General features: G+C 35.6%; 1 protein-coding gene across 1 annotated transcript; it reads right to left on the bottom strand.

The window, feature by feature from the left end:
* Positions 1-54: 54 nt before the first annotated feature.
* Positions 55-26,414, bottom strand: unc13d (unc-13 homolog D (C. elegans)). Its single transcript, XM_026915925.3, has 34 exons — positions 26,030-26,414; positions 23,946-23,990; positions 23,704-23,754; positions 23,287-23,334; positions 22,771-22,878; positions 22,138-22,197; positions 21,956-22,022; positions 21,593-21,761; positions 20,605-20,649; positions 20,422-20,493; positions 20,174-20,243; positions 19,045-19,149; positions 17,406-17,498; positions 16,252-16,352; positions 15,882-15,999; positions 13,348-13,469; positions 13,118-13,208; positions 12,949-13,005; positions 12,759-12,856; positions 11,514-11,565; positions 11,199-11,329; positions 10,571-10,691; positions 9,278-9,430; positions 8,801-8,896; positions 8,408-8,614; positions 7,348-7,422; positions 7,013-7,092; positions 5,959-6,064; positions 4,169-4,240; positions 3,557-3,640; positions 3,225-3,345; positions 2,650-2,773; positions 2,103-2,302; positions 55-674 (listed from the first exon to the last, which is right to left on the bottom strand). Exons 1-34 carry the CDS (start codon positions 26,084-26,086, stop codon positions 571-573), a joined length of 3,303 nt encoding a protein of 1,100 aa, XP_026771726.2. The 5' UTR covers positions 26,087-26,414; the 3' UTR covers positions 55-570.
* Between the last annotated feature and the right edge of the window lie 173 nt (positions 26,415-26,587).

Below are 26,587 nucleotides of genomic sequence, written 5' to 3'. Positions count from 1 at the left end.
AATACATTTTAATTTAAAAAAAAAAAAAAAAGGTATAGACAAACTATACAGAAAAAACATACCAGAGATTTCATAATGTAACAATATCCTTCAGTCCTGGAGTAACAATGTTCCTGCCTTCCATGTTTTCTCTCTTCTCACACTCCTCATCTAATTAATAAGCTAGTTAATAAGAGTCAGCAGGGTGTGTTTGAGTACAGAAACCAATAAAGGAATTCAAAGGAATTTTTTTTTAAATCCACCTCAGATGCAGTGTAGGTGAGAATTATCACATTTCCTGCACTGAGAAAAAAACAGAAAACCTGTTTATTATAAAATGGTTAAAATGTGCAACTAAAGCCATATTCGAATGGGATTCATTTTACATATGGACGTGGAGTAATTAAAATGTACACGGCAGCGGTGTTCCAGGGACCAGACTCAGTGTTTTAAAATAATTCACTTACAAGGTGTTCTATAAAATATACTCCTAAAACACCATAACATAAATGTATCCAGATAAATACAGAATAGCAACAGAGATGATCATTTCCAAAACCTGATCCGCCTCTTCATCCCCCTTTCACAGTTTCAGGCTTCTTGAGATTTGCGCTCTCTCTGTCTGCGCAGTTTGACGAAGGCCTGAGCTTCACGCTCGCTCTTTCTGCCCTCGAGCATCTTCAGGGTCGAGTCACCTGTAAAGCAGCCCAGAGGAACTGTGAGGTCTTTATTAACATTTCACCCTAATAATAATAATAATAATAATAATAATCTCAAAGTGCTTTGTTTCTTGCTAGAACCTTTTTTTTTTTTTAAATATATAAAAGATTAATCAAAGGATTTATGATAAATCACATTAATGCAACAATGAACAATTATTAACAAATAAAATAACAAATAATTTATGAAAATAACAAAAAATCTTGAAAAGAATTTAAAATATAAAACCCAAACAGCGCACACATGGTTTCCTAAGGGTTCTTTGGAAGGTTAATATTTTTCTAAAAGGGGTTCACTTAATTAATCTCTGTTGAGGAAAATTTAAGGCTTCCCACCAGACTATATAAAAACCTTTTTTTTCCCTGTAAGTGTACAGCTAGGCCACAAATAGGTTAATCTGGAAGAATGAATGAATAAAAAAACTGTAAAAAAAGCTGTATAAATGTTCCAAAAAAATTTAGGAGAGAAAATTAGAGGATTTATGGGTGATATTTCAAAAATCAGTAAAGTAAAAACTGCGAGTGAATGTTGAGATTGAACTCAAGTTTATTAAATTTAATAACCTTAGTTTAAACACCTAAGTGACTGTTTTACATCATACAAATTCATAATTTAGAAAAGAATCCAGTAAAACCAATCCACTTACTGTATCTTTACATCTTAAAAAAGGGGGTGGTTAATCTAAAGAGTTCTTCTTTGGTTTGAACCCAAAGGTCCCATTTTATATCTTAAAATAGAGCTGCTTTAAAAAGCTAAATACTCTTATGTTGTGTGAATTATCAGACAATACTGTAAATAACGACACACAGAAAATTATCTTGTCAAAAATGGTCACTGAGAAGCCATTATAAGAAAAGATGCCTTCTAAAGTTTCTTACTTTATTAATATGTATAAATTTAAAATAATATTGCTTGTGTCCTTGCAAAGCTGAGCTGCATAATTTTTATTTTTATTTATTTATTGATTTTTTTTGTGGTGGGAGCTGTTTCAGCTCTCCCCTGTCAGATGACAGCTAATACCTGGGGAGGGTGAAAGCTAACACATGCTTCCTCCGAGACACATGAAGCCAGCCAACTGCATTGCATATGAGCTCACTGATGCCCATGATTGGCTAGTGTCACTGTGGTTGACAGGTGTGAGAGAGTATGCCCCTCCCACCCAAAGAGCATGGCCAATTTGCTCTCTTGGACTCCAGTCCATGGATGGATGTGGCATGGTCAAGATTCAAACTTTTGATCTCTGGACGATAAAGCTAAGTTTTTTTTATTGTGCCCGGGACTCAGGAGCCTGAGTTGCATGAAGTTTAGTCAATGTCAGTATTCATTGCAGAGATAATTAATGTCATCTTGCCATCAACACATGCCTAAGTGTAAAAAGCTGTGGGAGAAAAGGAAACTCGTACTGTTTGGTTTGGGGTGCAATAGAGGGAGGCGGATCTGAGCGGGGGTGGGGTCAGAGCCTCCTCCTCCTGCAACTCCAGGCACTGCCTTCAGAGAGAGAAACGCCTCTCCTTCAAAGTCGTCACTGCGCAGGGCGTCGTAGTCCAGCACTGTCACCAAGAGGCACGCTCCGGCCGACTGACACTGCTCTAAAGACACAGCACTGCCCCCCGCAGCACAGGAGGTCAATTAACACCACAAACACTTAACCAACACACACACAGTCTACACAAGACTACAATTTAAATGTATTAAAGAAATGCCCTTTCTTAAAAAAAAAAAAAAAAAAAGGAAAAAAAAGGAAACAAACCTTGAGATCAGAATGAAGGGTTTTGTTACTTTAACAGAAGCACTGAGATGAATTTAGGCATCACCAAGTTTAAACTAAATCTCTACCCATCTGTAGCGTAGGTCAGAACCATAATTATTGGCACCCTTGTTAGAGATTATATTTCGTCTTACCCAATCCAGTAAACCTGAATTTATTAAAGATTTTATGGATTTACTTACAACTCGAAGGATTCCTCAAACAGCGGGTTGAGGTCCCGGGTCTTGACCTTAGTCGACTGTAGGTCCACCTGTGGGAAAATATGCCTTGGCTCCAGAGACAACTGAACAAATGGGTCACTGAAACCTGTAGAATAATAATAATAATAAAAAATTTAAATCACTATGACTTTAGTCCTGAATAACAGCATTAGACTGAGATCACTTCTGTGTGTGTAACTAAAATGACTCACTAATGCTCTATCTTTGTTTTATTGTAATGATAATGGCTAAAAATAAGGAAAGCAAAATTTCCTTTACTTCTAGGTGCTGGAAGTGCACTCTATACTAAATTTAAACCTTTCAGTGGTGAGGAAGTGACCTTGCCATAAGCAACATCCTGATCATTTCTAGTAGATAAAATGTTCTTTGACTAGAAGATATCTTCTAATGTTAGAAGAAAGACAAGGTTTGTATTGGGTTTCTATCCAGAAAATCCTATATGTCCTTTGATAAACCATTTCTTCAAGAAATAACATCTTAGTATTCCTGTGTGCTGTTTAACTCTTAAAGCACATTCATGCTGTGTAGCTGTGTACCGTTGGAGTCGAGGGGAATGAGGTTGACTGCATTCAGCACCTCCACATACAGTTTAGACTCGGAGCGCTTGTACGAGGTGATGAGTGTTACTGCTCCGTATTTCTCACCGTGACACACTTTCTGTTGAGAAAACAAATATTTTGTTCTGGAGGTGGAAACTTCAAAAAGTAATTATCATCACCTTTTACAGCTCTGTGCTCGGATAAATATTTTGCCAAAGAGTAAACATAAAACTAAAGGCACTTAGTAATTAATCTCTCTCTCACTCTCTCTTTTCTCTCTCACTCTCTCACACACACACACACAGGTACAAGTACATGAGAAAACACACCTGCTCCCACACTTTCTTCTCAAAAAACTTTTCCATCAGCTGCTGGCAGCTCATGGCGTTCAGCATCAGGTGGTTATTCAAAGCCTGTAGCGAGGAATAAAAACAAATGAGTAAAAAATAGGAATTATTATTTATTCAAAAGTTATATTTGACAATTTCACACCACCATATCGGCTGTACGCTCATCATTTGAGCACTGAACAAAAACTCTTATTAGTCTCGGCATGAGAACGGTATTTTTTTTTTAATGGCTGAATATTACTCTCACTTGCTCTTCTTTTATTAAGGTTACTTTAGTGAAAAAATTTTTATCTTTGTAGAAATTCAAGCAAGTGAGGGTGAAGTAACTGGTTTCATATCATACTAAAGAAGTGGTGAAAAAGAAGCACTAAACTGACCCTAAACTTAAATCTCACTCAATTTTTTTACAGTTAATTTTTCACATAATCTGAATGTCATCTGTTAAGAAATATTAGTTAAAAAATGCAACTAATGTTGGCTTGGATTTTCTTCTGATTTTAGATTCTGATATAAAATCATTACTTTTTACATTAAAACAGATGTGTACACAGCTAGCCAATGTTCATAATAAAACGTGGTTTAATTGCTGACCTTATATTCATCTGTGTGTAGCGTTTCGAGAGGAAGTCCGTTCCCTTCAGCATGAAAACACTGCTCCAGGCACTGCCAAACACACACACACACGCACTGTCATAAACCTCCTGTAGAATCCCTCAGGTGTTGTCTGTCTAACATCGTGGATATTTCAGCAAAATCTAAGACAGACAACACGCTCTATACATTTCTCCTGAGTGTGTAATCGAGGAAGATTTTCCAAATACCAAACTGCTTTTTCTGAACCCCATTAAAGTATAGAAAAGAAAATTGTCACCAGTAATGACAGTAAAACAAAGTAAAATATGATAAAGTGCATAAACTGAAAGGTAATAAAATATGAAAACATTACTCAAATCCTAGGTGCATGTGACTTATTTTAAATGCAACTGCAGATAAATCTAAAGAATAAAGACAATTTCAAAACCTCAGAAATATTTTATGATGTTGACTTCATCACCACAAAGGCTATTGTATTTTATAAGAAATGAAACAATACATGTTCAGCCATACAAGCTGGTTTAGAAACCTGTCACATAAATATGCCACGTTAAAAATAATAATAATAAAATATATATTTTTTAATCTAACTGAATCAGTGTGGAAGATTACTAAATGACTCAAATTACTAAAAAGAGGCCATTTGCACATCACTACTGCTCTGTTGTTTGTTAAGGTGGAAGCCGCAGAAGGAGCTTGTTAATGCTAATGAACATGCTGATTGGATTGAATTCACCTGCCGTGGATCAGGTAACTTTTAAAAGCCTGGCACTGAGCACAAACCCTCGGCTTTTTTCTGCCCCTCAAACAAGGTTTGTACGGATGCAATAAATGAAGTATTTAAAAAAAAAAAAAAAAAAAAAAAAAACTGTCAAATAATAACACTGACTCCTGATATTTTCTCAGTTTAATGAAAGTGAATTTTTTAGTTGTCTTTTTTTGTTTTATTTTTAGTTCTAACATGCTTTATATTCCTTATATTGCTTTATCATTTAACTTATTAGAAAGTTTATTTCCCAAAAATGACAAGCCCAGTAACAACACAAGTGACCATGATCCAACAAAGCCATTTCAATCTATACACGGTCTCTCTTTTTCATCATGTTTTAATAGTAGGGATTCCCCTATGTTTTGAAGACAATACAAGATTTCTATAGTCCTAATCAATGTTGAAAATGTGAAAAATTGATAATGACAGACTTAAATGATTTTTCCCCCCCATCCTGGATTGTGTTTATGAAGCAGAGTAACAAGCATCAACTCTCAGAACCTAGGTTCTTGCAGAATTTCTCCTGAACAAACGTGACCTCAGACCAAAACAAACATGGCGTGTGATGTTAAGATTGTATGATTTACACACCACAGAATGCCAAGCTGTAAATGTTCAATATGAGTGATTTTAATACACGCTGTCTACAAGTGGACGGTTAGTAGATCAGATGGGCTAAGATTGGATTTTACACACCAAACACCACAGGAAGATCTGAGTCAATAACTGGTTAAGTCAAGCCTTGAATCAGTGCAGATTTTGTGAATATTTTTATGGTTGAATGGATCTTCTAGTGTGTCTGAGGCATGAAGCACTACTTGAGAAATGTATACAGTATGTGTTAAAGCTACACAGCATGGTCAAGCTCAAAATATCACTCCTGGCTGTTTTTATTTATTTATTTTTTCTCTTTTGCCATTTTTAAGAGCAAAATGTATTCCTTGTGTAATCTAATACATGAATATAGTGCATGGGGTTTGACTTGAGACATGTTCCAGGAGGTACACAGAATACACACCTGTAGAGTAAACTGCAGTCTCTGAAAGTACACTGTATTGCCGTCCTCCTGCTGCGAGACCTGTTGCAGAATCTTCACCGAGTTCATCCACAACGGCGTCAGCAAACTGATACACACACACACACACACACATAAACACAAAAACAGACGTCACATGCCAGCTCAGACTCATGCTTTTCTTTACAGGACAAATCCTGAAACAGTGTATTCACCAAGATGTGTTTGAATCTGCACAGAAAAATGCATTCTCCTATTCTTCTATAAAATAACGTCACAAACATTTCTTGTCCTTATTTCTTACTTAGATTTTCTAAATCTAAGCACCCAATTCTTGAAGTTTAACTAAAAATGATGAGTATTCAGAAACATTCGACTGGCAGTGTGATGCATCTCGTGTATCGTTCAAACGTATCAGGATATGATATTTTTGTCATATCGTCCATCCCTAGTTCGCATTTACAGTTAGAACTGGACAATATCATTTATAAATTCTTGCAAGACAGATATGGCATGTGTCTGAAATGTGCAAATAAAACATTTAACAAACTGCAACTTTATTTGTACAAATCTAAAAGAATCCAGATAACCGTTTTGCTAAATGTTTTGATAAATTGTAGCATTACCGTGATCCAATGTTATTGGTTGAATTATTATTGAGTTTAGTTATGAATTTATTATTGAATTTATTTACTGAATTATTTCGGGTTAGTCTACATCACTACATATTCATCTGTTTGTCAATCACAGTGTGATATACATGTATAATATTAATATATCAACATTCAACATCTGTACACATTATATAACCCCTGATACAATATTTAATTTCGCCAGATATTTTAGCAATAATCCTTAAAACTTCTTTCAAAATTCATTGTATTTTAATAGCAGTCATGTAATTCACTAGCGTTAGTCAAATGATACAAGCCCCAAGCTTTGCGTGCCACCAGTTCTTTATTACAGCATTTTGCTGATGAAATTAAACAATTTTTGTCTCTACTTTGATGAAACATTTCCAGACATGATATCAGTGACTGGATATAAAAAGGCCAACCTGTTGAAGTTCTCCTGTACCAGATTTTCATTCATATAATGCAGCTCCTTCTCCAGATACCTCATCAGAGGATCTACAGCCTGCAGAGAGAACACAATCACCACTTTAAATAAAATTCGCAAAGCTATTCATTACATAAACCTACAACATGGGTTCCAAGTAGAACCCTTTGAGAAAGCCAACAACCCTTAACTATCCAAAGAGCCATTAAGGCCCCTTTTTTTTTTTAATAAGTGTGTACTAATATCTAGACGGCTGTGAGATTAAATCCCACAGGTTCCACACAAACGTTTTTTTAAGTTAACAAAAAAAATAAAAAATAATATGAGACGCACATCCTCTGTGGATCTTGAAGGGAGCCGGTGTCGTGTGGCCATCCTGCGCACGTAATCCTCTATGTCCGTGCGCAGCTGGAGAGAAAAGAGACACACACGTGGTGTTAAAAGACTGCTCCAATTCTAAAACACACTCTAAAAAGCAGCACACTGTTCAGCAAGTCGTATAAATGATGTCAGTATTTACTTTATCCTCTGTCTATGAATAGCAAACTTTTATACCACAGCGCCGTTGTGTACTCAATTCAGATTTTTTTTTAGCTTTTTTTTTTTTTGTATATTTAGCAATTTTGGAAGGAGTCTCCAGTGTCAGCAAGCTTTCTGAGGTGGGAAAATCTTCAGGATGGAGGAGTTTATGTTTCTGCTTTCTCACGAACATGATCAGGATTTTTTTTTGGTGTTAAAAAAAATGAGAGAGAAAAAGAGAGGCTGTTGAGGGAACTATTGGTTATAGCTGCTATAATGTAAGTGGTTAACTTGTTTAATATTCCACACCAAAAATGGAACTATAAAAGGGGGAAAAAAATATGGTGTCATTCTTTAATAAATAAAAATCATTAGCTTTGACGAATAGCTGTGGTATTGAAGGAATGATACACTTTGGGAAGAAGTCAATTTACAGTTTTCCCACATTTCTTAAATCCAGTTGATCAGATGAAACACATTTAGTGTCTAATGTTTTCTTTTTTTAGTATCACACTGAAGTTACTAAGCTATATTTCTTACAATTAATGGATGCTTAACCTCCTGATTAGCACTGCGCTCTTTACCCAGCTGACCCCACCCCATTTACTGAAAAAAATCTACGTAAATTGCCTTTTTAAGCAAAAAAGGGCAGAGCTAAGCACTACTTGGAGCAGAGCTAATTTCAGGGCCAGAAAACTGTAAACAGAAGTCTATCCAAAGCCACTACATGATTATAATGACTCTGTTACTCTCAGTTACTCTGATGTATCTTTGATATGTCATATCAATTTGTTTATTATTAAAGGTCTAGAGACATGTTTAAACATTTCAAACTGCACCTTTAAAGTGCCAGCTCTCTAAAGCGTACTGTTACCTTCTGGCCGAGAGTGTCGACGGCTGAGCGAATCTCTCGGTTCAGTGCGGCCTGTGTGTGCTGCAGCTGGGACGGGAGTGTGTTCTGAAACTGGTTTTCTCCAATCACGTTCCTTGTCCGCTCCCGAAGCCCCGCCCAGTTCAGCTGCTGAGGTAGGCGGGTCAGCACTGACCGTAAGTGCTCCAGATCATTTACCACAACACACAGCTAAAGAGGTAGAAGCAGAGTGATCAGACCACCACACACAACTATTCCATGGAACATCAGGAGGATGTCCAGAAAGCTGGACACAGAAAAGGAATATTTTTTTTTACAGGTCCTGAAAGAGCATCTTGATTTAAAGAAGATTTTTAGAGGTATTTTTAGTATTCCTGTATTCCTGTTATAGCTCACCATGTTGACAGCACTGCTTGGGTCACAGTTCGCTGAGAGCTCCTTCACCCGAGCCTTCAGTAAACGGCAGTACATGGAGGCAATCTTACACATATCCTAACACACACATCACGGCACAAATCAGCATGACCATCAATCAATCACAAGACACGATATGAGTGAAGAAACACAAACTTGTATATTAAGAATGGATTTTTTAATCCTGTTACTTCACTGCTATGAAGCAGAGATCATAGGCATGATTTTATATCTTAGTGGGCACAAAATGTCCTCACAAGAATAGGAATATATGGCCATTCTGACTGAATGGAGACATTAAGTTGGTCCACGTGTGGGAAAACTGATTATCTTTTTCCACAAATGAAAAAACACCTTTGTTTTCTGAGGATAAGGTTAGGGTTATAATAATTATGTCACTGGAAGGTTCTCACAAGGATAGTAAGACAAATGTATGTGTGTGTGTGTCTGTGTGTCTACCTCTGTTAGCTTGACCATGAGCATGAAGCCTTCCTCTGAGTCGGGCCAGCTCAGTTGTTCCCAAAGCTGACAGATCGGCTGCAGACAAGCTGCCAGGTCCACGGCTGAGGAGCTGTGCTTTATGGGTACTGCTCCAGTCTGCAGGGGCTGTAACTACACACACACACATACACACACACTTTTCTAAATTTCAGTAATAAATAACTAATGTATCTACAGATACAAACAGATATAAAAATATTTATAAAAGAGTGTTATTAATATTTTTACCACATAAAATGACTTATGGGACTTATGTAAATGCAAGATAACCTTATAAACATTGTCTTTTAGTATTGTTGGCAAAATATTTATGTTTCATGCTTCATACAGTAAAATGATCAACTAAAGTTTGTGGTGTAATATTTTGCTCAAATTTAGCTTTACGGCCACAGTAAGGAAATATAAAAGCAAACACAAGTCATCTGTATTTCTATCTTTTTTTTTGGTAATTTAGGTATTATTTTTGTTAATTTAGTGTATTATTTCCACAGTTCCCTCATTTTAAGACATTCTCCCACAAACTGAAAAAGTTTAGGCCAAACCGATACTGATTACGGTGGTGTGTTGGTGTGAGACAACTACACAGTCTCAGAGTCACACACAGTTTCAGGGTCACACAGTCTCAGAGTCACACACAGTTTCAGCGTCACACACAGTTTCAGGGTCACACACAGTCTCAGGGTCACACACAGTCTCAGGGTCAGGTGGTATAAACAGGCTAGCAGAGTTAAGCCTTTCTTTCAGGGAAAAATATAAAATAATTATGGCTCGATTTTTGGCCTCTACATTATCTTATTTGTCGTTAACATGGTTTAATTTTTTTTTTTTTTTTTTTTTTTTACATATGTGGAACCAAGAGCAACAGCACCACCAACAATCACGTATATTTGGGGAGAAAGTACATAGACTAAGCATGCACTTGTCCAATCACAATACACAAAGGAACAAAAGAGAGAACTGGAAATTTTGTGTTGTCTCAGTGAGCTGGCTAATGGGAAGTGTAGCTTTTCTGTTTATTTGAGAAAGAGACATGACATGACTGTGGACTTGAAACCCTTTAACTTAGAAACATAGCAATGACAAATGTCTTGCCCATAGTTTTATGCCTACAGTAAGTCTATAAAGGTTCAACCACAATGGGTTAATAATAATAATAATAATAATAATAATAATAATAATAATAATAATGCAAAGTTATCCCTCACATTTGTAGGCTACAGCAGATCCTTCAGTAAAAGATCACAGGATTACCTGATCCACCTGCACTGCTTTCTCCACTCTCTCCATGGTGGTGCTGAACGCTTTATTCAGCCAGTACGGCAGAGCCTCACGGAAATCCTCATGGAAGCTCGTCAGCTGCAGCATCTTCTCTCTGAACAAGATAAAAAAGCATCTGTAAGGTCCGGCTGTTCCATTATATGAGATATTTTATAATTCAGAACAATAAGAGACTGTAATAAACATAAATGTAAATGTAGTTTATTGAATTGAAAGCTGTGTTCTAGCTGTGTAGCAAAATCTTCTCATGCTTATTTTTAAAAATTTAGTACATTTGGTAAATAAATGGTGAGGGTTTTTTTTAATATCACCAGTTTGAAATGACTGTTTTGTTAACTGAAGGCTTTTTGTGGAATATTTCAATAAAAATATTTTACTACACCTAAGTATAAGTATAAGCATAAGTATTCACCCCACTTGAACCTTTCCACATTGTGAAATGTAAAAGCACCCTAAGGGTTTAAATCCTGCACTTGATTTTGACTTAAGGGAGCCATAAATCCCTTAACTTCAAAGCTGCCTTGGACTGTGAATATCGCCACAGCGTCTACATTATGTAACATTTCTGCCCCCATGCGGCTTTAATGTATAAATATTTCACCTCTTCTGTAGATAGGCTTTCTCTTTGTGGATGGCTTGCAGGCTCAGATACACAGGAAACAGACTGTTAGCCAAAGACTGATCCATATGATTCTCCAACTGACACAGCATCGCTCGAAGCTCCTCTGCCAGCTACACACACACACACACACACACATGGGCCTTAATGAAATAGTCTTTAATACAAAAAAAACATCAATATCACTAATGTCTATTTGATAAATACAGGATACAGCATAGACAGAATTACTATAATATAATATGATTATATCCTCAATAACACACAGTTTATAAATGACTGAATGAAATTTCTCACCAGCGAGTCGAGTTTCTGGTACACTACTGTAAACACGTCTAACTGCACAGCACTGAGGAGAGGCAGAGAGAGGATTATGATTAATTATTATTTAATTATTAAATGAGTATATAATCAGTGGTTACTGTCATCAGTGGTTAAAATCAAAGTTTACAAAAATCAAATAAGTTTGTTAAATCTTATATAATTTTATAAAAGTAATTTTTTTTATTCTGGTTGCAATGGTATATCCTGATGGTATATCCTGCAGATTAAAATACTGTAACTAAGGCTAGATACTATAATGTGAAGAACGTATATGCATTCGAGTGCAAAACTTTGTAACCCCCTTGGTGTCTGGGTGAAAATATTTCTCTAAAATTTACTTTAAGATGTATTTAAAGGTGCAATAGTCTTTCTTTTTGTGTATGTATATTGACTTGGGCTTGTTCTCAGACTTATTGCCATTTGTACCTGGACTTATTTCAGGCTTGGGCACTGGTCTCGATACATATGGTCTTGGTCATGAGTGAGAGTTTGTAAAATTAATGTTCATGTTGTCTTTTCTTTTTGCATACATAAAATTTGACAGGAAGTACTTCCTTCTTCTAAAAAACAGCTCAATCATTGTTGCAATGCACAAATGAAACAAACTAGTTGAAGTAAAGGCTTAGCCTTGATTTGATGGTTTTCTGTCTTGAACACTTGTTTAGACTTGATCTTGACTTGGCTTTGACCACTTTAAGACTTGGTCTTGACCTGATCTTGGCCTGATCTTGGCCTTGTCTTGGACTTGACAATGGTGGTCTTGACTATGGCACTAGTATGTATATGTTTTATAGAGTCTGTACAAATGTCTTATGCACCCTAAATTCTTTTATTTATTTATGTTGAAGGAAACTTTATTGAATTTCTTTTCTCTTCTTCTTCACAGTACTGTTTGCATGGAAATAAAACCAAAAAAAAAAACCCACAAACACTGGGAAACACATAGAAGCAGAAACTGAAATTACCTTTTTTTCCCTCAGTTACTCGTATTTTATTTAAGAAACTATAGCAGTAACTGATAATATCATCCAATGATATATACTTTTTTAATTAAAAACAAAAATTAGCTGTGTTCATGCCCCAATAACAATCCCTTCCTGTGAGTGGTCAGCACTCTGTGGTATCTTATTCATTAATGTGGTTCCTTTAAATCTAATGGTGTATGACTTTCACTAATAATATTCATATAACCTTATTATCTATGTAAAAACTTGTTACCTGACAAACACTCTGTTCCAGACATCTTTGCTGAGACGAATGTCCTCCTGCACTTCCTTAATCAACCGAGAGAGGGCGCTAACTGTCTCCAGCAAATCCTGTAACAGATCAGCATGAACATTACATGGACTTTCAACAACAGCAACAACAAAAAAACAATGAAATATGTATAAAGTAGTGAGTATTTCACCTTTGTCATTGGCTGGTGTAGTCCTTTTTTAATGTTGAACCACTCCTCAGTACCACTCTGTGAGAAATCCAACAGTGAAATCAAGCAGCTAATCAAAATCAGCTGTAATCATTTCAGTAGTGCTGATTTATAACTTCACACATTACAGTACTGTTGGATTGTTTCTTACCAGTACTGCATCAATGACCTCGTCGTGTAAGGCGAAGTTTGCTGGGTTGAGCTTCTGAAAAGCTCGAGTCTTACAGATCTGGACCAGAACCCTACACACACACACACACACACACACACACTTATTAATTCAGCTAATTAATGCTATGCTAGACCTAAATCTATCCTTGGTAACTAAAAGGAAACATTTTGGCTCTTTCAGTCCATGCCATGGTGTTGCCAGTGCCGTACCTGAGCAGTGTGTGTAGCCGTGGTGTGCATTTGGGCGTCGGGGGAAAGATGTCTCTGTACTTGGACACTAAACACAGACCATACTGCAGGAAGCCATGCAGAGAGTCTCCCAGCTCTTGTTTCTATTAACACACATACAAAAAAATACAACTTTAACTCTATTGTAAATACAGAAACAGATTTGTAAAGTGGCGTGAGTGCTTTTGCACCACATCTTGCCCATCTTTAACCACATCAGACCTCATGCAAGAAAAACTTTGTGAAAATTCCAACACTTCATATGCAACTATTGCAACACTGCCGACAGCAGCAGCGACAGCATGCACTGCATCTCTCTGCACAACTACAACCACACTCCTACATGCAGGACTTTAGAACCTAAGACTCAGTTTTACACTTTACCTACACAGTCACAAAGGTTAAAAAAATAAAATAAAATAAATAAACTTGGAAAATCCCTTCACATGATCAAATTTTTGACATTTTATACTTGTTCCTCTTTTGTGTGTATTTCAACCAGAAGCCAAGTTCTTGCATTTTAAAATCTGGTTCCTGCCAAAAGTGAAAATGGAAAAGTGAAAATCACATTTAAAGTTTTAATTTGAACCCTACTGAAAGACATCTCGCCTACCTCTACATTTATAATCTAATCTACTTATGGAAAAACAGCATTACTGCCAAATTGTAAAGAATTATAAGTTTACAGTAAGAAATTCTGATTAATCACTTTGATTATCAGCATCATCCACATCAGTTTTTGTTTCATCAGTAGAGATAAAATTCACTCAGAGTGTTTTACTAACTGGAACCTCATCATCATTTCTTTACTGAACTAATCTCTGTGCCCTTTTACATCGGTGGGGATATAATCACTGATTAATTCAGTCAGTTTTGTTCTGCTGGCTACATTTCTTGTTATTAATGTTTTTTATGAGGTTATTTAAACATCTTAAAAACATTGTCTGTATAGACTGTGCAAGCGTTCTTCTCTGTTTTGATGATGTGACAGAGGAAACATTTTGACACCCAGTATCAGCGTGTAACTATCTAAGAGCTTGATCAAATCGTGAGGAAATGACACTTAGCTAGCAAGGTTTTAGACTTTTTTTTTGTAGTCTGATTGTTTTTAGCACTGAATCAGTTGTGATGTACCTTTCAGGCTGACGCCAAGGTAAGGTTAGAAGAAACCTAAAACATTTCCACATCATTTTGGTAAAAAATTTCAAAGTATTCACTATTATTGTCAAAAGCATGTGGACACCTGACCAATGCACTCATATCTGGTTCTTCTCCAAACTACTGTATATAGTGTATTATTGGCAGAATGACTCAATTTTGGTCAAAACTTGATTTTTGCTGAGTCTTGAATTTGTATTTTTTGGCTGTTTTCCAGAATTCAGCTGGAGATGTCATACAATATCATACAAATAATACTTGCATACATGTAAAATGTAAACTGTAAAATAAATGGACATTTTCAAATGCGCAGACAAAAGCAGATGTTAAAAGCAGAGTAAAACAATTTCAGCAGTGACTCACCCTTTGGACACTATTTTTTAATCTATTTCATCTAATCAAATGACTTATGTTATTGCTGTTTGGTTCTCGAATCTGACTGGTCAGTAGGTGTTGATCAATTTTCTGGAACAGCAGCTTGGACAATAGTGCAACCGCAAATTACAGGTTTATATTAATGTGCTCATTCTAATACGTTATCTTTTATATAGATTATGCCATTACACAGGGGCATGTATGGCAGATATGCCACATATATTTTTACTGTTTGGTTTAAATGCATATAATTGTCAATATGGTGAATTTTTCTGTACGGAGATGTTCATTTATTACTTTTGCAAGGAGTCTCCAGTGTCAGCGCATTGTAAGTGTCAGAGGTAAAGCTGTAACTTTGTTTTCCACCACAGGAAAGTCTTGGCAACATGATGGGCTATTGAGTTGCTGGTAAAGGAACTACTTTTTATAGCTTCTATAACACAAGTGATAACCAGAACTATTATTAGTTTGCGGCTGTTCTGCAACACCAAATATAACTATAAATGGTTAAAAAGTACAACATGTCAGTTTTTATTAATTAAAAATAGTAATCCTTGTCAAATTACTGTGGTGTAAGAGGAATAAACCATTTTGCGACATGCAGTTATTGGAAAATAATCAACTTCTGAATGGTAGCAGTAACTCTTCTTCATCATACCACCCTGTCATTTATCATTTTTCTATATGTATTATTTTTCTATTTCTACCACAAAATAAAAAGAAATGTAGCTGGCAATATATTTTAATATTTATTTTGTGTATGAAACATATCCAACACTAACACTAAAAAACTGGTCCCTAAAGTCATGTGACATAATTTTGTTGGGTCAGTTGGGTAGTAAATTTGAATCATCCAACAATATAATAGTTAGACTAATGTTAGATAAATGGCACAAATACAACTGCATGTGTTAGTCTTGGTGTGACTTCCTTTAACACTTCTGATTTTATTTTACATCTCAGATGTTTTGAAAGCATCTGACCTGTTGGTATGGGAGTTCCTGTTGGTCCCAATGGTACTCGATGCTAGTCAGCTGCTGAAACAACACTGTAGAGTCCACCTCCAAGCTCTGATACAGCTTACTGTAGGCCACCCACTTCCTGCACGCACATGCAAATGCACGCACACACACACACACAAACACACACACACACACACACACCAGATTTTTATCAAGCTCCACTGATCTTATTATGTGAGTCTGTGTAACCATGTTTATTAGGCACTAAAGAGGTATATTTATTAACTAACAATTTTCATTCATCTAAAAAAAGAGAATGTTCTAGACTTTATTTTTTATTCTATAATCAGTGTATATATTTAGCACTGTAAATATATATACAGAAACTCACGCCAGGTCTTGCAGAAAAGGTGAAATATCATTCTGAGTAGCGTAGTACTCCAGCAGCGTGCTGCCCTCTCCACACAGCTCACCCTTCCAGGGACCGCTGTCCTGATCACGGACAAAAACACACAGATTATCAGTAGAGGAAAAAATGAACGAGAATAACACACACTTGCAAGTGATGTCACTTTAAACTTTACAGTGTTTGACTATGTACTATACTGTGTACTGTATACGTCAAGTTTATCAGTCAATGAAACCAAATAATTTTTTCCAGTATGATGAGCACTGAGTACTTCGTCCTATAAAATGACATAGCCAAATTTTCACTAAGCACATCATCAGAGTTGTAGTGCAGTGTTAGTTACAGAGAATACATGCTGTACAGTATATTGTACTCAGATCATGGACACATCATCTTAAAATTGGTTTATGACTAAATTTCTCTAAATTACGCTACCAATTAGTCTTTATAGAAGTGAGAATCTATATTTTTTGAGTCAGTAAAATCAATAAATTCAGGATTTAATTTGACAGGAATGCTAAGTGTCTACTGAATTACCTATATTCATCCATCCATCCATCCATCCATTATTTGTTATATAAAGAAGTACATTTAAGTACAAATGGTTGATTTACCCAGAGTCCAATTGAAAAAGCATGTATAATTTTCAATATACAGATAGATAGATCAACAAATGAGTCTTAATGTACTGAAACAGTTGAATCACCCATAGTTTCTGATTAAAAAAGGATGTTTATCAATTATTTTTCAACTTATCTAAATAAATACATTAAAAAAACACTTTAAAAAGATATAAAATTATAGAAACAGGAAAGAGTTTGAAAGAAATTTTGACATGACAAACTTTTTAACTGACTTCATTTGACTTGTTCACTATTATTATTATCTTAATAAACATTGATTACTTGATTATTTGTGTTACTTGGGATAATAAATGAATATCTGTGAAACACTAAATGTCTTGTTTCTATAAATGAAGACAAAATGTTGTCTTACACGTTTTTCTGAGACTCAACTGTAACTAGTCCACTTCCTTTATTGTAGTCATGGCATTTCAGCCTTTAATTAGCTGATTAATGTTCAATATGTGGTTATGTACAGTTTATACGGTTCAGAGTGTTAGTTAGGGTGAATACCTGTTGTTTGGAGATGTACGCCTGCACAAACTGCTGTAAGATGCCACTGTAATTCACATACAGGCTTCGGCCAGCGCTCAGAGTATCATCTCTCTGCCAATCACGAACACAGAGCACTGATTACCATTCCCTTCTTATGAAATGATGAAACACGATGAAATGAGTATCATGGTGTTCAATGTATCTGGTTCAGACATGGAAACACAATGTGTGTGGTGGCCTGGGAAATCCCTTCGCATGGTGAAATTATGACATTTTCCCTTACATATAGCTCTGAAACTGAAACTACTACAGACTTTTTCTGACCTCAAATATGTTTCTCTTTTGTAGATTTACAGAAGTTTAAAGTCTGGTTACTCCAAAAAGCGGAAAAGGAGAAAATGGCATTTAAAGATTTCATTTCGACTGAGTATGATGGACATTTTGGCAGCCGGTATCTCATTTCAAACTGAATTGATGTTATGTTGCTGTTTACCGACTTGATCAAAACGTGATATTCACTGTATGAGGAAATCGCACTTAGCTAGTGAGATTTTAGATGACTTTAAGATGGTTTTTACCACCGTGCTTGTCAAAATGGCTCCTTATACAATGATCTTTGCAATAAAGTAACTAAGATTAAACAGCATATAGATCATTCCCACATACTTTTGGTAAAATTTATTTCTGGTTTCTCAAAGATGAGGTGTCAACTTATGTTATAGGCAGAAAAAAACATAATTTTTAATCAATTTAAAGAATTCAGCCACAGTGAAATCCATTTGGTTTTCCCAGACCACCGCACATACAGTAATTTGTTGTCAACATATAAATATAATTAGTCAGTCTTTTAATTTTCTTTGTGTCTCATACTGCTGAACATGGATAAAGTAACAATAAGTGTCATGCTGAAAGTACAGATAAACAGCTGGTTGCTAAAGCTAAAAATACAGATAGAGCTGCATCTATGGCACATTAGTCCTATTTGCATGGTTAATTGTATGTGCTGAGACTAAGAGGTGAAGAAGGAGAGGTTGAAGCAGTAGTCATAAAAACTAATTAAAAAACGTTAAAATATGTTTAAGGCATTTGTTTAGTTTTATACACAGTATATTTTTTCTTATTACTTATTTAATCATTATTCCTTACTCTTGTACGTTATTTTTTAAAAATTACCATTAAATACCATTCCTTCTATACACTATGATGCCATATGGAGCTGCATTTCATGAATGAGTTTATTTTTATTCATTATTATTAAGTAACATGAATGACCTTAAATTTGCATTTTGTAATGTTTAAATCTGTTTCTTGACATAATTATTAGGCAATATCCACAATTCACAATAATGCCATGCAACAGATTGCATAAGATTGTTTCAGGCTTGGATTTGAATTTGGCTCCGCCCCATTTGAAAAGGTGTGGGATCATGTGAGGGAAATGGGAGGACTTTTTTTATTGCATACATAATTTCCCCTTGTAAGCCTTAGAAGGCTCTAAGATGACAAACTGCTTCTTTAAATGTCATTTTAACATATAAGCCTAGCTTGTGCGTGCTAGCAGTCATTATGGTTGAATATTTTTATCTGATGTGTTGGCCCACATTGTTTCCATGACATTGGCAGTTGAATTGCCCAGTAGATAAGTAATGGCGCTCACCTGTTTGTGGATAAATTTGACCTGCAGGTGGCACTGCCCTCGGTCTGGGTACGTCTCTGTCCGAGGCTGGAGTATGTACCATTTGTCCTCTGTACAGTGCAGGTCCTATAATGCATAATGGCCAGGATAATGCAAATAGCACGTCTTGCGTTAATGAATATGTAAAATTAACTGATGCAAATACATTAGCACCCATATTGAGATTTACAATTACAAACACTTGATATTGTATTTGAAAGGTTTTCTTTGCTTCTTTTCAGCTTTATATGGTATTATACTTGATGGTGTAATTGTAATTGGGAAATGTTTTTATTAATATGGATTTAAAAGTGGTGTAAACAAGTTTCCATAGAGAACAGATTTTTCTAATCTGTACTAATATTTCTGAAATTCTTCATACTCATTAGTGCCAGTGCTTTATTTTATATTTCATCATATACACCATTTTTATTATTCCACAGCATTGCACTCAAATTCTCAAATCTGATTGGTCAGAAAATATTGGTTAGTGAGGAAATGGCTGTTTATAGCTTCTATAATGCAAGTGATAACAGGAACTAACTCGTTTTGTGGACGTTCCATAACATTAAATGTAACTAAAAAAAACCAGATAAGAACTTAAGTCATTCTTTAATAAATATAATAGTTGAAAAATTACATAACATGCTGTGGTAGAATAAGATGAACACTTCAAGCTGTTATAGGAAAATACCCAACTTCAGGGTGGTATGGTAACGCTTCACATCACTGATTAGTTAACTATAACTGCATGCCCCAATGTTTTTTTATTCCTTATTTATATGCTACTTATTCTTTTGTTCTTTTTATTATGTCCTGTTATCTTTTTTAACTTCATCACTTGCTTTCCATTTTACATGTGGCACTGATTTTCTATCTGGAACCATCTAGAACAATCATCACATGCAAAATCCTTATTTAAATACTGTTTCCACTTTAATGTCATTTACACAGTTATTCATTGTAAATGACCTAAACGTCACTTACTATATAAATATGCGATCTATAAGATTGGCACTTTTTTTTGGGCTCATAGTAAATCAGGGTCTTTGTTATACATAATAAACTTGTAGCTCAGTGCCTGTCATTTTTCATATCAGTGCACATCTACCTGCAGTTTGAGGACAATGTTTCCCAGGAAGTCGTCCTGCCCTTTCTCCTTCTTGGCATCCTTTATCATCCTGTAATGAAATCAGATCAGAAAACAAATCAAATCAAAACGTGTTTCCGCCATGCATGTAAATTAGTTTCACCATTCTAACTGTCAGTGTGGCCGTGGGCTGGTAAGTAGGTGTGTGTGTGTGTGTGTGTGTGTGTGTGTGTGTGTGTGTATGAAAGACATGCGAGTGGCAGCGTGACCTTTTCAGCCCATGAAAGTTTGTCCGGAACTCGTCGAGTTTCTGAGCAAGTGACACCTCCTCATCTTTATCCCTGTAAAGCGAGTGGAGTGTGAGTCAATACAAATAGATTCCACCTCATTTAAACACAGCGACTCGGCTGTAACGAAACCTACACTCTGGCCCACTTTGCGTTTTTACTCACCACATTTCCAGATGAAAATTGGTAGTCTTGATGTCTTCAAACACCCTGAAGGAACAAAATAGAGAAAGAAATGCTGTGATGAACTCACATGGTCATGAACCATGATAGTCTCTAGTCTTCATAGGAGTAATATGCTACTAAACTATAAATCATTTATAAAGTGCTCGAGTCCTGGACTGGGACTTAATATAAGTCACAAATTTGAATGTAGTTTTTAATGCACAATCATCCAGGAAGGACTTGTTCACTCTTGTTGAAGCCACTAGCAGCCTGGGTTGATTTTCCTAAAAGTATCACAAAGTTAAGTTCATCTTAACTGGGTGAAAGTGTTCAGTGTGACAGTGACTCTGCGATCTGACGATGATCTTTGTGCTGCGATGCTTTTGGGGAACTCCACTCTGATCATTTGTTAATTTAGAGACCATGATAAGTAAGGACCTAATATTCCTATTTCTTATATCCCCTAAGCTTTTCATAAATTCTTTATCATTATTTAAAAGGTCCTATGTAGGTAGCCTTCAAATAAACCACACACTCTTCGGTTGCTAGAATGAATTTCCTCTGAAATTTTAGAGAAAGAGTTATCCTTCCTTTGAAAGTTTAAGTTAGTTACTGTTACTGATGAGATGATTTCTGATTGTTACTGTAAAAAGCATACAAAAAAATTATCAAATCAAATTCAAATATTACTCAGATATTGCTCCTATTATTATACAACTCAAATATAAGTCAAATGTTATACAAATGTATACTCGTAAATATAAATTGCACGAGTTAGGAGTGTACATGCTTAATTAAATGTATGTTTTTATGATTGTAAATACATTTTAACCTAAAATATTAAGCCTGTAAATAGATTTTTAGAAATAATGCCAATGTGTAGGAATTGTTTTTTCAAGATGTCTTAAACCTTTAAGGAATCTAATATATGATAAAAACAATGAGTATAGAAATAGTTCTTTTCTTCCTTTCCTTTCTTTACACTCACAGTTTAAAGGTTTCATCCCACACGGGGTTGAGAGTCTGTTTCTTTACGTCCGTTTGGAAGATTTCCCCTTGCTGGGCCGAGTCCTTCACCACTGCCTTCTGTGGTTTGCTGCTGTGAGCCTCATGACTGTTATGTAAGATGCTCAGCAGGCAGTACGGATCACTGAAGCCTTACACACACATGGAAATAAGGACATGGAGGAAAAATATCATTCAGAGGAGGAAGTCTTTATTGTGCTAATTTTATGACTTCCTTTTTCCTCAGGAACTTCTTTATAGAGGGATAAAGTTAGCTACAACATATCACAAGTGAGATCACATGATCCTGTACATGTTGTTACACAAAGAGGAAATGAGCTCGTACCACTGATGTCCTTTCCCAGAATCCCTTTGGCCTCCTTGACTGTGATTTTCAGGCAGTAAACCGGTTGCTGTACAAATCAATCAGCAGGTGAATGTAAGAAAACACACAGATTCCATGTAATCACACCAAAAAGCTGATTCATGATAATGTAAGATTAGTTATTTAATTAATTTATTCATCACCGTTGCACTGTCCACTTTTTCAGACAAGCTCTGGTGCTCATCGTCTGTCATGCCAAATGCCTGGAAGACATTTAATGCATATTACTAAACATTCTAACATCGTGAATAAACATGAATTAATTGGAAAGTGTAATGTAACATGAACAACAAAGTACATGAACAACATTACAGCAAAGTTAAAAACCTAATGAATAATAATAATAATAATAATAATAAGTTACTGAAATCATAGAATGCATAGAAATATAAAAAAAGAAGCAGATACTTAATAATAAATTTCAAAAATATATATATATTATATATATATATATATATATATATATATATAGAGAGAGAGAGAGAGAGAGCTTGCTAAAATAATAAAATCAAAACAACAAAATCTGCAAAAAAAGTAAAAATGTAATGAAATGTAATGAATACCACATAGAATTTCATTAATATTTAATATGATTGAAAACTGAATAGTATTTTTCAGGATAGGTCACAAAATACACGCAAAAAAAGATTGAAATGTGTCCATTATATCTGACATCACTCATTATAGTATTACAACAACACACTGTATGGAAGTATATGTCTGTGTGTGTGTGTGTGTGTGTATGTGTGTGTGTGTGCATTTCACTGTGAGCTCACCTCTTTGATATAGTCCTGTAGCTGAGTGGTGCTGTACTCCGTGTTGGTGGTCGGCTTGCCCAGTCTGTGTTTGATGGTGTAGAGCAGCTCCTTGTACAGTGGTTTCAGCTGCAGGATTTACATTTAATAATATATTTATTTATTAATCGTCAGCCTGATATGTTTGTGTATGCAAATTCTAAACTAAATGTGTTCAGAAAGCAATGGACATATTTTACATAATGTTGTGTAATTACTAGATCTATAATCAAAATTTTAATTATTTTATGCATATAACACTTTCCAGACACAAAATGTCACATGGTTATGTAATTCTGTAAATACAAGTCTGTATTTTTGTAATAATTTCAAGTTATGACAACGCAAATATGTCGGACCAATCATTCATGATTTTGCCACGTGAGTGACAAGCCTTTGTACAAACAGTTTTTTTCTGAGTGCACTGACCATTTCAGTGGACTTGCTAAATATAATAAGAGTGCATCTAAAGTGCATATTCTGTGTATAATCATTCACCTCAAACTCTTTGTGCCTTTTCTCCCTTTCTTCTGGGTCTTCAGGATCCTGAAATTACAAAGTTTATTTGATTTGTAATGAAGCCAAGGCATCTATTAGTCCTGAGAAATGATCAGTTACTATTGCAGCCACAAGAAGGATTGCCACATGTAGTATTGTACAAAATTGTGTTAATTCCACACCTTCTGCATTAGCAGGATTTATTTACCTCAATTTTACTTTCCCCTCCAAATTGTAAAATGTTACAGAAATGTTTTTGTATGTTGTTAAAGCACATTAAGCAATAGACAACTTTTCACATAAAAAACTTTAATTGTAGGTTGATATCGGAAAAGAAAAAGTGATATTTCGTGAATGGTCCAAACCTGAACTTCGACACATATGATCTTTAAAAAACGCTTGAGCTTCTGCGTTTACCTTTCTGTCCCTCAGTTTCCTCGTCATGCCCAGCTTTCGTGCAGGAGAGCCCTGAAGAACATGGACAACCACACGGATGTGATTGAACTGAATTCAGTTTACACGACCATACCACAGCAAATCTAATAGCAGTTACCAGTAATCATATGAGATAATGATCTCTGTGTGGTCTGTTATACATGTTAAAGTGTTTTAAAACTAACATAATATAAAGGAATATCTCTAACATAATGCATGTGTACCTGTCTCTGTCTGCTTCGAGTTGATCCTGAACCAGACGAGTGACCCTGTGCAGCAGCCGGAGAGGGAAAAAAAAGAGGAAGCGGGAGGTGAAAAACAGTTATTCTTTGACTGTAGATATATGTCATGGTAGAATTACAATTTAATACAAAAGCCATTCATTAAAAACTGTTGCTGAGTCCAGATACAAAAAATCACGTCTTATTTCAGCATTTCAGTATACATATTATACTCAATACCTATTATTATACTATGTATTATTATAAGTAAAAATATGGAGCTGTAATATAATATTAGTATAATATAACACAAAATACACTCCATGAATGGGGCTGGGTAATATGACAATACGATTTTGATATCACGATATATTCATTCAATTACATTTTTTTGTATCGCATTTTAACAAAAGACATTGTCACAACGCAGGTTTACAGAAATCTGTATCCCGAAAGAACAAGTCAGAGGCGACAACAGCGAGGGAAAAACTCCCTGAGACATCAGGAAGAAACTCTGAGAGGAACAGGACTCAAACAGGAACCCGTCGGATAGCGAGATTATAAATCATTACAGTACACAGGTGTAGAAGAGTAAAGACAAACAGTACTGAGTGTCTTAGCAGATGAGCACAGGACAATCGTTATGATTACAGCAGCGGCTCTTGGGTACAAATCTACAGTATCAGGTGAGATTATACTCTGAAGCGAAGGGGAAATTTGGGCATAAACCAAAGATTTGTTTTTGGGAAGTTCAAATCTTTAGAGTATCCATGTGGATTATGGAAAATCATCTTGATAGACTTGTGTCTCAGGGTAACAAATAACAGTTTTGACATCAAAATCTGTTTTTGTAAAATCTACATTTGATCTGTTTAATTTTCTCTCCTTTTTAAAAAAAATTGACAAAAATGGTTTTGTCAGTGCTTTCTCAGCAATAATTCAGCAAACCTGCATACTGCGATACATCTGGTTTGATGAACTACTAATGGCTGGGAAGAATATCTTCTGGATGAATCCATTAAAAAAAAATTCTTTAGTAGTTTTTCTAATTAAATAATCTGTACATTGGACTGCAGTCATATTGTTCTGTAAATTATTGTCAACTGTTTCAAAATTGTCAGTGTGAAGGAATTTTTTTCTCCAAAATATCTAATTTTGCCAATTTCCTCCTTACCCCAAATTTAGCCACTTTTGCTGAAACCACGGGGTGGTTTATCTATTTTTGCACCAGAGGAAGAATGGTTTCACCCAAACTATTATTTCTGGAGTTCTCAAATATTTTGCAACCAGAGACCCTGTTAACTGTAAAATAAATTCCATGGACCCCATCACTACAGATTTATGTTATGAACCTTATTTAAATAAGGATGAAATGGTTACAGACCATGGTCAACTTTCCCAAAAGAATCATAACACAAAGACCTATAAATAGTTCAGCCAGTATCTCATTGAACACTCTCTCTCTCCAGTAAAGCTTATATTAACTTTGTGAAGCTTTTGAGAAATTCATCCCAGGATGATTTATTTATTTAGTCACCTGTTACACCTATAGAACACCTAAGATCAGTGTATTACACTGTAAATTAGTGTTATGTCATCCATTATGAGGACCGTTATGACTGCTGTTTTTTTTTTGTTTGTTTTTTTCATAACGAACTTGCAGAACATGACCATGCAAATACGCAAGCAGAGCTCTGGTGGTTGGCTGCACTTCCTCGTTCGCTATGATAAGGAAGCTTGGTAACAATGTTTAGGATTTTCACTGCGCTTGGTCTCAGAGTTAAGATGGTTAAATTGTAGAAAAATGCATCCGATTGATGGAAAATAAATGGATGTATGTGTAGATAGAAATAAAATGCCCAAGTTGGTATTGGCCTGTCATTTAGTCATTTATGCGTAGCCTGTTGCTCAAAATGTGTTCTTATGAAACACAAAAAACTATATGATCTAAAAATTTAGCTGTATGTATATGATGTACCATGCTTATATATATTTTAATCTGATCATATTTAGATCTCAGGGTAGGAAATGTCCTTATTTTTTTGTTCTCCTGCTTATGTAAAGAATAAAAGTTGTTAAACCCTTGCCTCCTTTGGTGGAACAAGCAGTCTGTCAGTGGTGGAACCATCCTGAGCTGGAATCATGTTGGCAAAGAGTTTCTAGTCGTTTTCCTGTATTACTGTAAATCCTCCTGAAATCTTTTCACCTCCTCGGCCAAGCATCCAGAGTTTCCCAACAGCATAAACACAACAATGCAGCTTCAACTAATCGGCTTGAATGTAACCTGTCTCAGCAAAACATTCTCAAGATCTGTCAAGCTGCCATACATCTTTGGTGAGAAAGTCTTGCGGAAGTCAACGTTTCCTGTTCAAGGTTGGCCCTGTGACTTCGAACGCCTTCTTCATGTGACGCTCAGAGCTTGTCATCTCTCTGCCTTGTCTGTCTCACCTCTTTCTCCATCTTCCTTCCTCCTTCACCACACACAGGCCTCTGCTCGTCTGAACTGAAACGAATCTCTCCTCACGCCATGTGTTATGCACTGCCGCTGGGTTATCTTTAGAGATAAGAGAATTTTGCAAATGAATAGACTGTGTCACATGTATATGAACCTCTCTGCATGGCCTTGCAAAAAAAAAAAAAAAACA

Source organism: Pangasianodon hypophthalmus, chromosome 12 (assembly GCF_027358585.1).
Source record: "Pangasianodon hypophthalmus isolate fPanHyp1 chromosome 12, fPanHyp1.pri, whole genome shotgun sequence".
NCBI classification, from domain to species: Eukaryota; Metazoa; Chordata; class Actinopteri; order Siluriformes; family Pangasiidae; genus Pangasianodon; species Pangasianodon hypophthalmus.
The sequence above is the reverse complement of the archived record's forward strand: the minus strand, read 5'-3'. Positions and strand labels throughout refer to the sequence as shown.

Excerpts from the sequence above, each read along its gene's own strand:
- unc13d (XM_026915925.3), bottom strand. The coding sequence starts at position 26,086 with ATGATTCCAGCTCAGGATGGTTCCACCACTGACAGACTGCTTGTTCCA. Across the intron at positions 23,335-23,703 it reads GGAAACTGAGGGACAGAAAG|GATCCTGAAGACCCAGAAGA; the intron begins GTAAACGCAGAA and ends TTGTAATTTCAG. Across the intron at positions 6,065-7,012 it reads GTACAGGAGAACTTCAACAG|TTTGCTGACGCCGTTGTGGA; the intron begins GTTGGCCTTTTT and ends TGTGTGTATCAG.